General features: G+C 25.1%; 1 protein-coding gene across 4 annotated transcripts; it reads left to right on the top strand.

The window, feature by feature from the left end:
* The first annotated feature begins 976 nt into the window (after positions 1-976).
* LOC107462719 (protein ZINC INDUCED FACILITATOR-LIKE 1) lies at positions 977-12232 on the top strand. 4 transcript variants are annotated; one of them, XM_016081348.3, is made up of 17 exons: positions 977-1199; positions 2146-2186; positions 2713-2773; positions 2856-2958; positions 4782-4884; positions 5013-5066; positions 5906-5968; positions 6222-6271; positions 6377-6452; positions 8251-8442; positions 8712-8799; positions 9747-9832; positions 9928-10035; positions 10914-10958; positions 11050-11138; positions 11543-11586; positions 11978-12232. In XM_016081348.3, exons 1-17 carry the CDS (start codon positions 1025-1027, stop codon positions 12088-12090), a joined length of 1491 nt encoding a protein of 496 aa, XP_015936834.1. In that variant the 5' UTR covers positions 977-1024; the 3' UTR covers positions 12091-12232. The 4 variants fall into 4 exon arrangements, with proteins under 4 accessions (XP_015936834.1, XP_052109106.1, XP_052109107.1 ...); XM_052253146.1 differs by having other exon boundaries at positions 11056-11138; XM_052253147.1 differs by lacking the exon at positions 9747-9832.
* The last annotated feature ends 347 nt before the right edge of the window (positions 12233-12579 follow it).

A 12579-nucleotide genomic window follows, 5' to 3' on the forward strand; every position in this document is an offset into this window, starting at 1 on the left:
TCCTCATCACAATAACAATTTAGTAATTAATTCTAAAAAAAGTGGCAGATAAGTAAAAAAAAAACTTAATTGTGAATATAAATTTTATTTAATTATATTATAATGAAATTTAATTATAAATATCATTATATATTATTCTAGTGACATGTTTTTAATGTTAAGTAGAATATTTCATGCAAGAAAAAATAAAAAAGAAAAAAAAAGAGTAAGACACAAGTCAATTCAAAGTTGTGATTAGAAGGAGATTACTTCGATAAAGATACTAAATTTTTTTTTTTAAAGATGTTTACATGATATTATTAGACATTTTTATTAAATCGGTTAATAATTTATTTTTTAATAAATTAGAATAAAATCGATTTATTATAGCAATAATAATAAATCCAATTATCCGCACTATAATTATTAGACCCGATTTGATCCAATTAATTTAATACAACTATAATAAAATTTCTTCAATTTAATTAATTAAATATATCAAATCAAAGTAATTCAAATACAAATTTAATATAATAACATACACATAATATTTTTAACATATAAATTAAAATAAAATGAATTAAGATTATTTAATATTTACACAACTTATATATATAAAGGCATTTAAATAAATTTTTTTGGAAAAATTTTACCGATTCTCATGAGATAAATAGCTCAATCCCTGTCTCCATTCCTATAAATTTTTGCAAGTTCTCATGATTAGTCTTTCCGTCGCAAATAAATGCCAATTTTTTAACCATTCTTATGAGTGTTCAGTGTTGTGTCTCCTTCTACATATAAGTAGTGGAACCCGTCCCTCGTGTTCTTAACTCCCATTTCATTTTTCAGTCCCAGGCTTCCTTCGACAACTGTACGTTCGCATTCTCAACCCTCATTTCTTTCGTGTCTCTTTCTGTTCACTAATTTTCTCATTCTCTTTTATTCCATTTCATTTATGTTCTTGTTGTTGCTGCATGTTGGATTCAAATAGCAATAATTGAAGAGAAAAGTGAAGGGTGTGAAAAATTAAAAAAAGAAAGAAAAAATGAGAAATGTAGATTACCATTCAAATAATAATAATGTTAGGGAGGCATTACTGGTGAAGAAGAAGCAATACCATGAGGATTGTCCTGGTTGTAAGGTGGATCAAGTCAAAGATATGAACCATAGTGTCTCCATTAAGAATCTTTTCATTATATGGATCGTCGTCTTATGTGCCAGTAAGTTTTTCTTTTTTCGATCTCTATTTATTTTCTTTCTTTCTTTCTTGGCACAATTGTTGGTTCCAATTTTTTTTTTTATTATTATTCTGAGTTCCTTATTTTCTCTTAGAATGTGTTTGGTGTTATTATATGTCCTCTCTGTGTTTATAACTGAATTCAACTAGCTAGGTTGCTATATAAACTGCTTTCTAACTTTATAATCGGAATTACACCATTCAAAAATGTGATCAACAAAGTTGTTTTTATACAAAAAAAGGATAATAGTTGAAAATTACTAAATAATAATTTAATCAAATATGTTAAATTATTTAATAATTTTTAACTGTTGTCTTCACATTAAGACGGAAGACAACTACATGAAAGTACCAAAAAATTATATATAAAAGATAAAAAAAAAGAATAGTTCTTTGATTTATGGTTTTTTTTCTTTTGTTGTTTTCTTTTTTCACTGAGTATTTTTGAAGCAATATATAATTATATTAATATAATAGATCGAAGATCTGGAATCTCGGTTCTATTTATTTCTCCTTTTAAAAAAAAATAGTTTTGAGAAAATTAAAAAATTACTAACTAAAATCATAGTTTACTTTGATCTTTGTGTTAAATGATTGAAATTGTGTATCGAATAATAAGGACCCATAATTAAAAGTTTTAGCTAATCCCAAAAATATGTACTCTTCTACGCTCTAACTAGTTAGTATGAATAATAAGCACATGAGATTAGTTAAGATTATTATAATCATGGTGTCTTAATTACTAGTAATTATAAATTTCAATAATACAAAAAAAAATGTTGAGAATGTTTACTACAAACTGGTTCTTATTGATCTTCATTTCTTGCTGCGTAAAAGTTGAAACTTGAAACACTTCATTTTTTCTATTCTTTTTATTTTTTGTAATATTTGATTACTTTTATGATTCCTTTTTCTTTTGCTCTATACAGCGCTGCCAATATCATCTCTGTTTCCGTTTCTTTATTTCATGGTGAGTTTCGACAACACTTTAACCATTTACTATTGTTACCGCTTTCATTTGTCATTTTGTGACACTACTTGGCTTTCCCATTATATTTAGTTTTAGAGAAAGTATGGGTACACAATGTGTACTGGTTACTTTTGAAATTAGGATAAATATGAGTAAATTTTATTTTTATCTCATATTGGGTCAATTAAACAATCTATTATATACATTATACAAATACACTATTAGTTCTCTAGTAGGACTTATTTTGTTTCTGTTCAAAAAGTGTGTATCCATGATTTTTTTTAATTTTAACTTACTAAGAACGTCAAACATTTTACAAGTTGTCTAATCATATTTTCTATTCACTAGGTTAATATAAAAAATGTTATGTAATTAGATTCACGTCTTAAATTATATTAAATTAATCAAGTATTAAAATTAAATTTATAAAATATTAACTTATGTTTTTGTAAAATACAAATAGATCAAGTATTAAAATACAACATATATCAACTTTCTTATAATGCAACATGTCGTTTATTGGCAGGTAAGGGATTTTAACATTGCAGAAACAGAGGCAGATATTGGTTCCTATGCCGGTTATGTGGGTAAGGTTACTTTTTTTTAGCATTTCAATTCTTTCAATTGTTGTATGATCTAGTATGAGTTCATAATGTTGAAATGTTGCAGGATCAACATTCATGTTGGGCAGATGTTTGACTTCTGTTATGTGGGGAATGATTTCTGATCGATATGGTCGGAAACCTGTTATAATAATTGGGGTTATCACAGTGTAAGTATCTATATGTGCATGTTCAAAGATTGGTATCCAACCTTTTCTTTTTAAAATATCTTTTATTATATACAATTTATGATGAAATTGTGAAAGAATAAAAAAAGAAAAGATGAAGAAATTTTATTGATTATTGATTGATTGAAGTGTATTGAATTGATGATTAAATTGCGAAGGTAAAACTAAATATATATAGAACATTGTCTACAAAAGATGAAAGTAAAGATAAGAAAATAACATAAAGATAAAGATAAGACTAAATTTGTTGGGTTAAATTTATGAGTCACGAGACTTTTTTATTGTTGTCATGAGTAAGGTGAACGAGTAATTTAATAATTTATAAAAAAATATTATTTTTAAGATTTGAATTTAAATTTTAAGTTAAATTATAAATTGTTTGTCATTTCAACAAATTTATTTTTTATGTATATTTAGTTCATAAAAAAGTGAATATTATCTATTGATATATTATATACATATATATGCAGAGACTCATGTACAATTATTTTTATAAGATAATTTAATTTATTTGATTAAATTATTACCAAACAGTTTTTAATAATTAATTTTATATAAAAATTGTATGTGAATTTTTATTATTATATTAAAATATAAATTAAAATATATATTAAAAATAAAGTAAATATATATATTTATACACAAGTATATGATAACAAATTTAGTATTGATTTTTAGGATATTTTGATAAATGAATTATATAAAACTTTATAAATTTAAAAATGATTTAATATTTTATCGCATCACTTTATCATGACATATAAATAAAAATAAATATTAACTAATACTAAATTATATATTTATTTATATCTAAATGCTAAAATATTTAGTAATTTTGATTATTAAAATAATAAATATTTTTTAACACAAGAATTTTTTTTTTTTTAACTCAAGTGTCAAGAGTAGGGCAAGGAGATAGAACAAACAGCAAAAAATAAAAACAAACTATAAAAAGATCTCCCCCCATGGGTAATGTGTCCGGTTTATTTTATGGAGATAGTTAACATGTATCCTAATTTCTAAGAGTACTTAATACAATTATTTATAGTGAAAGATTTTAAATTTTTCTTTTAATAATATAAATTAAGAATTTAATTTTGATACACGGTCACTAATAAATAATTTTATATATATCTAATTATGTAATATTATATTATAAAAAATTATTATTATTTTGTATTTTTATTGACTGTATAAATAATCATTAAAAAAGATGTATGAAATTAAATAATTTTATAAAATATTTTACATTATCAATGTGTCAAAATTAAATTCTACAAAATAAATGTATTGAAAATTTACTTTTTTGTATTTTAATAAAAAATTTTAATTTATAATTTTAACATGTGTCGTTAAAAGACAAAATAGCAAAATTCTTATGTTTCTCCACATTTGACAGGCTCTGTCCACCCAAATCACTCATTTCTGTAATTACTATCAACAATTTATTGAAGTTAAATATCATATCACATATCACTGTTTGTCAAAAATAAATCTTTTGAATTATTTTTTTAATTATTTAATAAAATGTGTTTTTAACCTTAAATTATTTAAGGGAAATTAAATAAATATATGTAAAAAAAATTATAATTCATATTTTATCAAATAAATAAAAAGAATTGAGAGGATTTATCCGGTTATTTATCCTACTTAAATGGAGTAAAAGCCAATTACTTGTAATATCTTTCATAAAAGCAATTAATTCTTGAGTAGATACTATTAATGCAATGTATTAGGAGAATAAATTATTTTTTAACCTCTGTGATGTATTTTCCGATAATTAATGATTGTTTACTTGATTTCAGTGTGATTTTCAACACATTGTTTGGTCTTAGCACAAGTTTTTGGATGGCAATTCTCATGAGATTTCTTCTTGGAAGTCTAAATGGTTTGCTTGGACCTGTCAAGGTACCTTTCTTTACAATAATTTTTACTTTGATAATTTGACATGTTGAAAAATTAATCTACAATGAGATGGGAAATAATTAAAACTTTTATCATTTAAACTTCCATTGACATCCTCATCTTTCTAACAGGCCTATGCTACTGAAATTTTTCGAGAAGAACACCAATCTCTTGGACTTTCAACTGTAAGCTCCTCATAATTCTTTTGTCTATGAATAACTTTCTTTTCAGATTAAAATTTGTGTCCAATAATATTTCTCATTTTGAAGTTTTGATGTAGTATTAGTTAAGTGTATGTTTCTAATGTATGTTGTCCTTACTTTGTCCAATAATGATTTTACAATTTACTAAACATTACATCTGTTACAACTTACAACAACCGTTCCATTACATTTTGAAGATTCGGTATCTTTAGAATAGATACGAAAATTTAGGTTTAAATTTATGTAATTTTGAATCTACCAAAAATTAAAAAATGACAAAGTTGATTATACTTCTTAATATAAATAGTAAGAGCATTCCCATGGTTCGGTTTTAATTTAATTTAATTTAATTTTAGATCTTACAAAAAGTTATATTAACATGATTTTTAAGGATTACGTTTCATAAATAATTATTTGAAATTAAATATAAAATTGTCAATCTAATATTTAATTTTATTTTATTTTATTTTTTATACAAAAATAATTTAATTAAAATTTTATCAAAATAGAACCATTTTTTCTATAATTTTTTATTTTATTAATAATCTTTAATACATAATAAAACTTATAGATGTCAAATTTAAAACTCAAAAAACTATTAGAGTTTCTTTTATTGTATGAAGGAAGTATTAATTTTGACTTCTGAGACAAGAAAAAATCTCAGGAGTTAATACTTTCATTAAAATTTAACTATTAAGAAAAAAATATATAATATCATATTATTAAAAATATTAATAATAAATAAAAAATAACTACAAATAACAAAATATACTGCGCTAACACTATTGTTGTTACAATTCAATATGTTTCATTTTGTTCAGGTGAGTGCAGCTTGGGGCATAGGTTTAATCATTGGTCCAGCGCTGGGAGGTTATTTGGCTCAGGTACTGTATACCTTTTTTTTTCCTTATCTAAATAATTTAATATTTGTGCTGAACAATAATAACTAAAATTATTAAAAACCGCTGGACCTCTGAAATTTCTAATTTAACCAGTATTGTCTAAAGAAATACATTTATTGTCTGAGGATAGAAAACATAAATTTTAGACGTAGTTCGTATTTAATAGATATAGTTTGCATCTTCAAGTCTTATGTGCAAGCACATTTTTAATTCTTTTCAAAATTATGCAATGCAGCCAGTAGAAAAGTATCCAAATATATTTGCAAAAGATTCCTTTTGGGATAAGTAAGTATACTTTTTTAATTTTTATAAATATCTCTGTTTCTTTCTATAATTTTATCCTTCAATTATGTGTGGATTTTCATTTTGTGAACACATATTGTTTTGCAGGTTTCCATACGTCTTGCCCTGCTTTGTAATATCAGGATTCGCACTTGTAGTTTCTATTGTTTGTATTTGGATTCCGGTATGAACCTTCAGTTATTTATATCCTCTCTCTTTTGCAATATTTGTCTCCTAAAATCTTTTAGATTCTGCGTTTATAAGTACAAAATATAATTCTTGAACTACTTTTACTCTTAAAATCATTTTTATCTGAATAAATATCCAAATTAGTATTAAAAAAATGTAGATTTTATTTTTTAGAAGTTTTATTTTAGTCTCCAATAAATTTTTATTCTTTAAAAGTTTTCAAAAACTTTTTCTTATTCAATAGATTGGCTCTTTCATTATTTTAAAAAAGACTAATTTATCTTATAGTTGATATTTTTTTAATTTAATTGTCTTCTAATAAAATTTGTTAAAAATTTATTTATCTAATACATATATTAAAATTTTGATTAAAAGTGAAGGAGAAACTAATTTATCTAACAAGAGTAATTTTTGAGGATTTCTATAATAAAATTTTGTTAGAAATTAAAGTATTTGATCTAAAATTTTTTGAGTTTTGTTTATTCTTGTTATCTTTTTCTGTTGGAATAGGTAGTTGATTATAAATTTTAAAAGTGGATTAGAAAAAAAAATAATTATAGTCATTTATGTATGTTTTTTAATAGAGTAAATGATTATTTTTTATGATGAAAGATTAAGGCATTGACAATATTAACCATGACTAATTTAAATAAATTTTATAACCACAAAAGATTTTATTCGCAGTTCTAACTAAACGTTAGTCTATAAAAAACACTATCGTCATCCAAATCTCTTTTTTCTCCTTGAATAATCTCTTTCTTTTTTTCATCTTTACCAAATTAAAACTCTAAGCTACCATCTTCTCTCGCTCCATTCTTATTCCCATGGTCACCACTGTCGGCACTCCCAACACACCCTCCATTTCCATCACTACTTCTATTATTATTAGTGTCTCGGAATGAATCAATTCACAACAAATGAAACCAATCAGAACCCTATTGCGGTGAAAACATAACCGCTCTATTAAAAAGTGGTTGACAAACTAATTTATTTATTTTCTTGCCTTTGTCTCGTTTCACTTTTACAAATTGGGACTTAAGATTTGATTAGGTAAAAGAAGATGAGAAAAAGAAAGAGAGTATTCAAGGAGAAAGAAGAGATTTAGATAATATTATTAACACTAATTGAAAACTAACGGCATCTCTAATAGACTAATATTTGGTTAGAAATATCAAATAGATATAATTCTTTATGGTTACAAAATCTATTTAAATTAATCATTAAGGTAAAATACTAAATTCGTCCCATATGTTTGAACGTAATTCTGTTTTGGTTCTTAAGGTTTAAAGTGTCCTATTTGAATCAAAGAAAGTTTCATTTAATATATTTATTTATCATTTTTCTTACAATTCAAATTAAATATTTTCTATAGAACTAAGAAGGATGATAAATAAATGTATTCATGCATTCACGGTTAATTTTGTGCCTTTAGAGCTTATACTTGCTATTCAGATTATCGACCTTATTCTTATACTGCTCTCATGTAGGACATTCCGTTAATTATTTGCTTTAACCTCATGCTAGGACTACATTGAAACTAAATAAAAATTTTTTAGATTCAAATAGGACACTTTAATCTTAAGAACCAAAATAGAATTACGTTCAAACGTAAAAAACTAATTTAATACTTTATCCTTAGTCATTATTATCAGTATCTCAATCTTTCATAATCAAAATAGCTATTTTTTCTTTTTCAAAAGACAAACATTGACAAACAGAGGAAGTAACAAATTTGTGATGAATAATATTCGTTCATTTTTGCGCCTTTGATTTAGAATTTGATGATTTTGCAGGAAACACTTCACAACCACAAAGAAAGCAATGAGTTCATAGATGATGCCGAAGCTATCGAAAATGGAAGCAGTGGGAATAAGAAAGACAAGAATATGATCCATAAGAAAGAGAACCTTCTCTTGAACTGGCCTTTAATGTCATCCATCATTGCTTATTGTGTTTTCTCACTTCATGATATTGCTTATCAAGAGGTTAGGAATTCGGTTCATGCAACTCTTCTAATCTAACATAATTCCTCTTTGGATTCTCCTCTTTCCTTCTATTTTGCACCTGTATGAAAAAATATGATTTGAAGTACAGACATAAAGATTTATAATTCAGAGTCTAGAATTTAAAATAAATAAAATAATTTATATTTATAATTTTCACTTATTAAATTCTGCAAGTTAAGGGTAAAATTTAAACTTCTACAAAATATGAAAATGTGACATTTGAATTTTGTTCTTTCAATTTTGTTTAGGTTTTCTCATTATGGGCTGTGGCTCCTCCAAAGCTAGGGGGTTTGAACTTTACAACTGATGTCGTTGGTGATGTTCTTGCAGTATCAGGTATCAATTTGACATTTTGACATCTAAAAATATTTTCCTACTCATTTTTTTTCCAATAAAAGAAGTAAAAGGGTCAATAGTATACCTAGGGGATCACTCCACAATAACCCTAAGTTTACTCCATTCTAGTTTTTATTTATCTATTACAGTAGTATAGTCTTTTTTTCTTTTTTAAACATAAATTGAATTATAATATTACAAATTTATTTACATTATATACTCGTACACAAGATATTTTAAAAATTTCTATCCACTATTTTATCTCGGCCAAATTTTACACATTGTCATTGTATCAAAGTCTCAGACCAGTAATATAATCTCTTATTTATACTTGTAATGGCTCCTAATGGGTCCAGTCCACTAATTAAATGGCCCACCGCTAATTGGGTCCATGCCATATATAAAATAGGAAACATTTCAAGTGCACCGGAGAACATCGATGTACCAGTTGTTTTAACCGTTGATTTTAATTAATATATATTATATATATTTTTTATAATTCAAATCAATGGTTAAAACAACTGGTGCTCCGGTACTCCCAGTGCACTTGAAATGCTTCCTGTAAAATAATAGTTTAAATAAATTTTTAGTTACTACAAAAAAAAAAATTTAAGTAAAATTAAAAAAAAAAACTTGGTTTTAGTCTAATTTGTCATTTTAAGTATTGTGTAGCAAACTACCAAAAAAACAAAAAAAGTATTATGTCAACACTTAAGAAAATAAATTACGACATAGACAAAAATCAAAATATTTTAAATTTTATTACACCAAAATTAAAAATGAGTATTTTATACGAATCAAAAGCTTATTTAAACCTAACATAATATATAATTGGCTGATAATATAAGCAACTTGATAGACAATGTATTAAAATTATAACATTTAACTGATATTAGATTTGGACTTTGCATAATTACTGATTTAATTATTTCTGAAATAATGGTCAGGTATTTCACTCATCATCTACCAAATTTTGCTATACCCTTCTGTGGAAAGAGCTTGTGGACCTATTGGCATTGCTAGGATCTCAGCGGTCAGATTTCAATTCACCTAATTGCTTTTAATTATTGCAATTCAGTGTATCATATTTTTATATTTATATGTGTTCTTGGTTGGAACCACGTGCAGATTTTATCCATTCCACTTTTGCAAAGTTTCTCCTTCATGACAATGTTATCAGGCACAATACTATTCTTAGTGATATGTGGTGCTTCAATTCTGAAGAATCTTCTAGCTGTAAGTTTGCCTTTGTTATTTAATCATTCATTAATGACATTATTAAGGGTTTAAAATAATGATTCAACCCCTTGGATTCACAATAGTTGCCACTTTAGTTATTTGCACACTGCTAATTAATCAGAAACGTTTGGTAATAAAAAAATATTAGACAAAAAAAATCGAAATTTGTCTTATTTAACATTTATTAATTGTCACGATAATTAATAAATGCTAAAGCGACAATCAATGAATGCTAAATAAGATAAATTTTGATTTTTTTTGGCTAATTAAAATAGTGCATGCTATGGTGTTTATGGTTATGGTGATTATATAACTTTAACAATGCTTAAAAGTGTTGCAAAAATTAAAATAATATTTTTTAATTTAAAAAATAATTATAAAAAATATTATCAAAATATAAAAAAAATATGATTTTAATTTTAACAACACTTAAAATTGTATAGCCAATATAACTATAGACACTATAAATTTCACCTATTTTATTATGTATTGTGATTATCCTTATGCATGCAGAGAATTAAAAAGGAATATTTTTAATAAATATCACATTAAAATGTGAAAATGACAAACTTGTTGAACAAAACAATTTCTTCAACGTAACAGTTATTATAATATGGAGATTATTGTAATTTACATGAAAAATAGGTATAAAAATGTGTATCAACAAAAATGACAAATTTGAAATTTCATAACTATCACTTAAAATGGTCATATATAACTAGAAGAAAATGTAAAACATGTTTATGTTGTACATTAAAATTAAATTTATAAAATAACATGATTGGCTTGAATAGGCCTAAGAAGATCAATTTAGTAAAAAACTAACCTTATCCAAATTACAAGTTTGACTGATTGTACTTTTTTGTTGGACTCAGGTAACAGTAACAACTGGGTTGTTCCTCATACAAAACAGAGTAGTGGTAAATTTCTCTATAATTCAATTAACGTTACAAAAAGGTAGAGACTAGGTTTTCATGGAATTATTGAAATATGTTGATTTTTGGAAAACAGGAACAGCACCAAAGAGGGGCAGCCAATGGCCTTTCAATGACTGCTATGTCTCTATTCAAAGCAGTTGGTCCTGCTGCTGGTGGTGCAGTGTGAGTATCTAACTATCTATGATTTCTTCTCTCTTTTTTGTTTTTATTATTATTATTATTATGTCTTAGGGGGCAACTCTGATTTTTAGAGATCGAATTTTGGTATTTTTTGCATGTACTTTTTAAATAGCTATTTAAATATTTTTTTACAAAATTTTAGATAAACCAAGTTTGCCAATCGGCATCTTAGCATTGACCCATGTCTCTTAATTTTATTTTGGGTTAGCCTCTAACGCTTCAGAAGTTCTATACTTTCATAAAAAAAATGTTTAGAAGACAAAAAAAAATTTAAAATAGTTTAATTTTTTTTTTATTTTACATTCATTAAAAAATATTAATTAAATAAGATAAGTTTATATTATTGTCATTTTTCATTTTTCATCTTATAACCTTTGTGAATGCAGATTAACTTGGTCACAGAAGCGGATGGATGCTTCTTTCCTCCCAGGTATGATGCTCAACTAACTTTTTAGTGCTTTTGATGGGATATGTTACTTGCACAAGTAAAATACAAAATTTTAAATGAAATTGAAAATTTTGAATGAGATAATTGACTATAGTGATTGATGTAACATTATATAGTGGATAACAGTATAGAAACTGTTTACACCGTCACTTAATTACATCTATTTAGATGACTATTTACGCAATGAATATGAAAAGTAATTACTTTTAACTAATTTTAAACTGATAATGTATTAAAATTAAATTCATGAAAAAAATGGCTAAAAATATATCTTTCTTCTGTATCAGCTAAGTGTTTACTTTTTCATATGCAAGTAATATTTCTAGTTTTTTTTATCTATTTATATAGTTGGAAATTATATATTTAACTGCAGGGCCCCATATGGTATTCTTTGCCTTGAACATAGTTGAAGCAGTTGGAATATTGATGCTGTTCAAACCATTCCTTGCTGAAAAGAAGAAAACACAGAGAGTTCAGTTAAACTAATAAGCTAATCAATTTTGTCATAGTGGAAAATGTGTGATGCTAGTTGCCACATTCATAGCAGTAATTGAATCTATGAGTAGATATAGAGCAAAATCAAATGAACTTATGACAAGTGTGGTAATTAAAAGGAGCGAATGGTTAATTGGCACTTTTTCTTTTTCGCTCCTGCTTAAAAAAAATTAATAAAGCTTTAGTTTCATCATTGAGATTTGAGATTGTAAGCATGCATGCATGATTATGTTTTAATTTAATCTACGAAATTACATGTATGCTTTAGTTTAATCTTTTGAATAAATTGAATAACAAAAATGTAACTTTGGGATGAGGAATTCGGCTAATTTTTTTTATATTGATTAAATATATGTAATACATTGTTATTAAAAAATTAGGTGTTTTTTTTATATGATATTTTATTCAAATCGGACGGTCCAATTTGTTTGATGAAAAAAATAAATTACAAATCGGAGGATCCAATTTACTTGAAGAAAA

The sequence above is a fragment of the Arachis duranensis genome, chromosome 8, assembly GCF_000817695.3.
Source record: "Arachis duranensis cultivar V14167 chromosome 8, aradu.V14167.gnm2.J7QH, whole genome shotgun sequence".
In the NCBI taxonomy this organism is placed as follows: domain Eukaryota; kingdom Viridiplantae; phylum Streptophyta; class Magnoliopsida; order Fabales; family Fabaceae; genus Arachis; species Arachis duranensis.

Excerpts from the sequence above, each read along its gene's own strand:
- LOC107462719 (XM_016081348.3), top strand. The coding sequence starts at position 1,025 with ATGAGAAATGTAGATTACCATTCAAATAATAATAATGTTAGGGAGGCA. Across the intron at positions 2,959-4,781 it reads ATAATTGGGGTTATCACAGT|TGTGATTTTCAACACATTGT; the intron begins GTAAGTATCTAT and ends ACTTGATTTCAG. Across the intron at positions 6,272-6,376 it reads AAAGATTCCTTTTGGGATAA|GTTTCCATACGTCTTGCCCT; the intron begins GTAAGTATACTT and ends ATTGTTTTGCAG.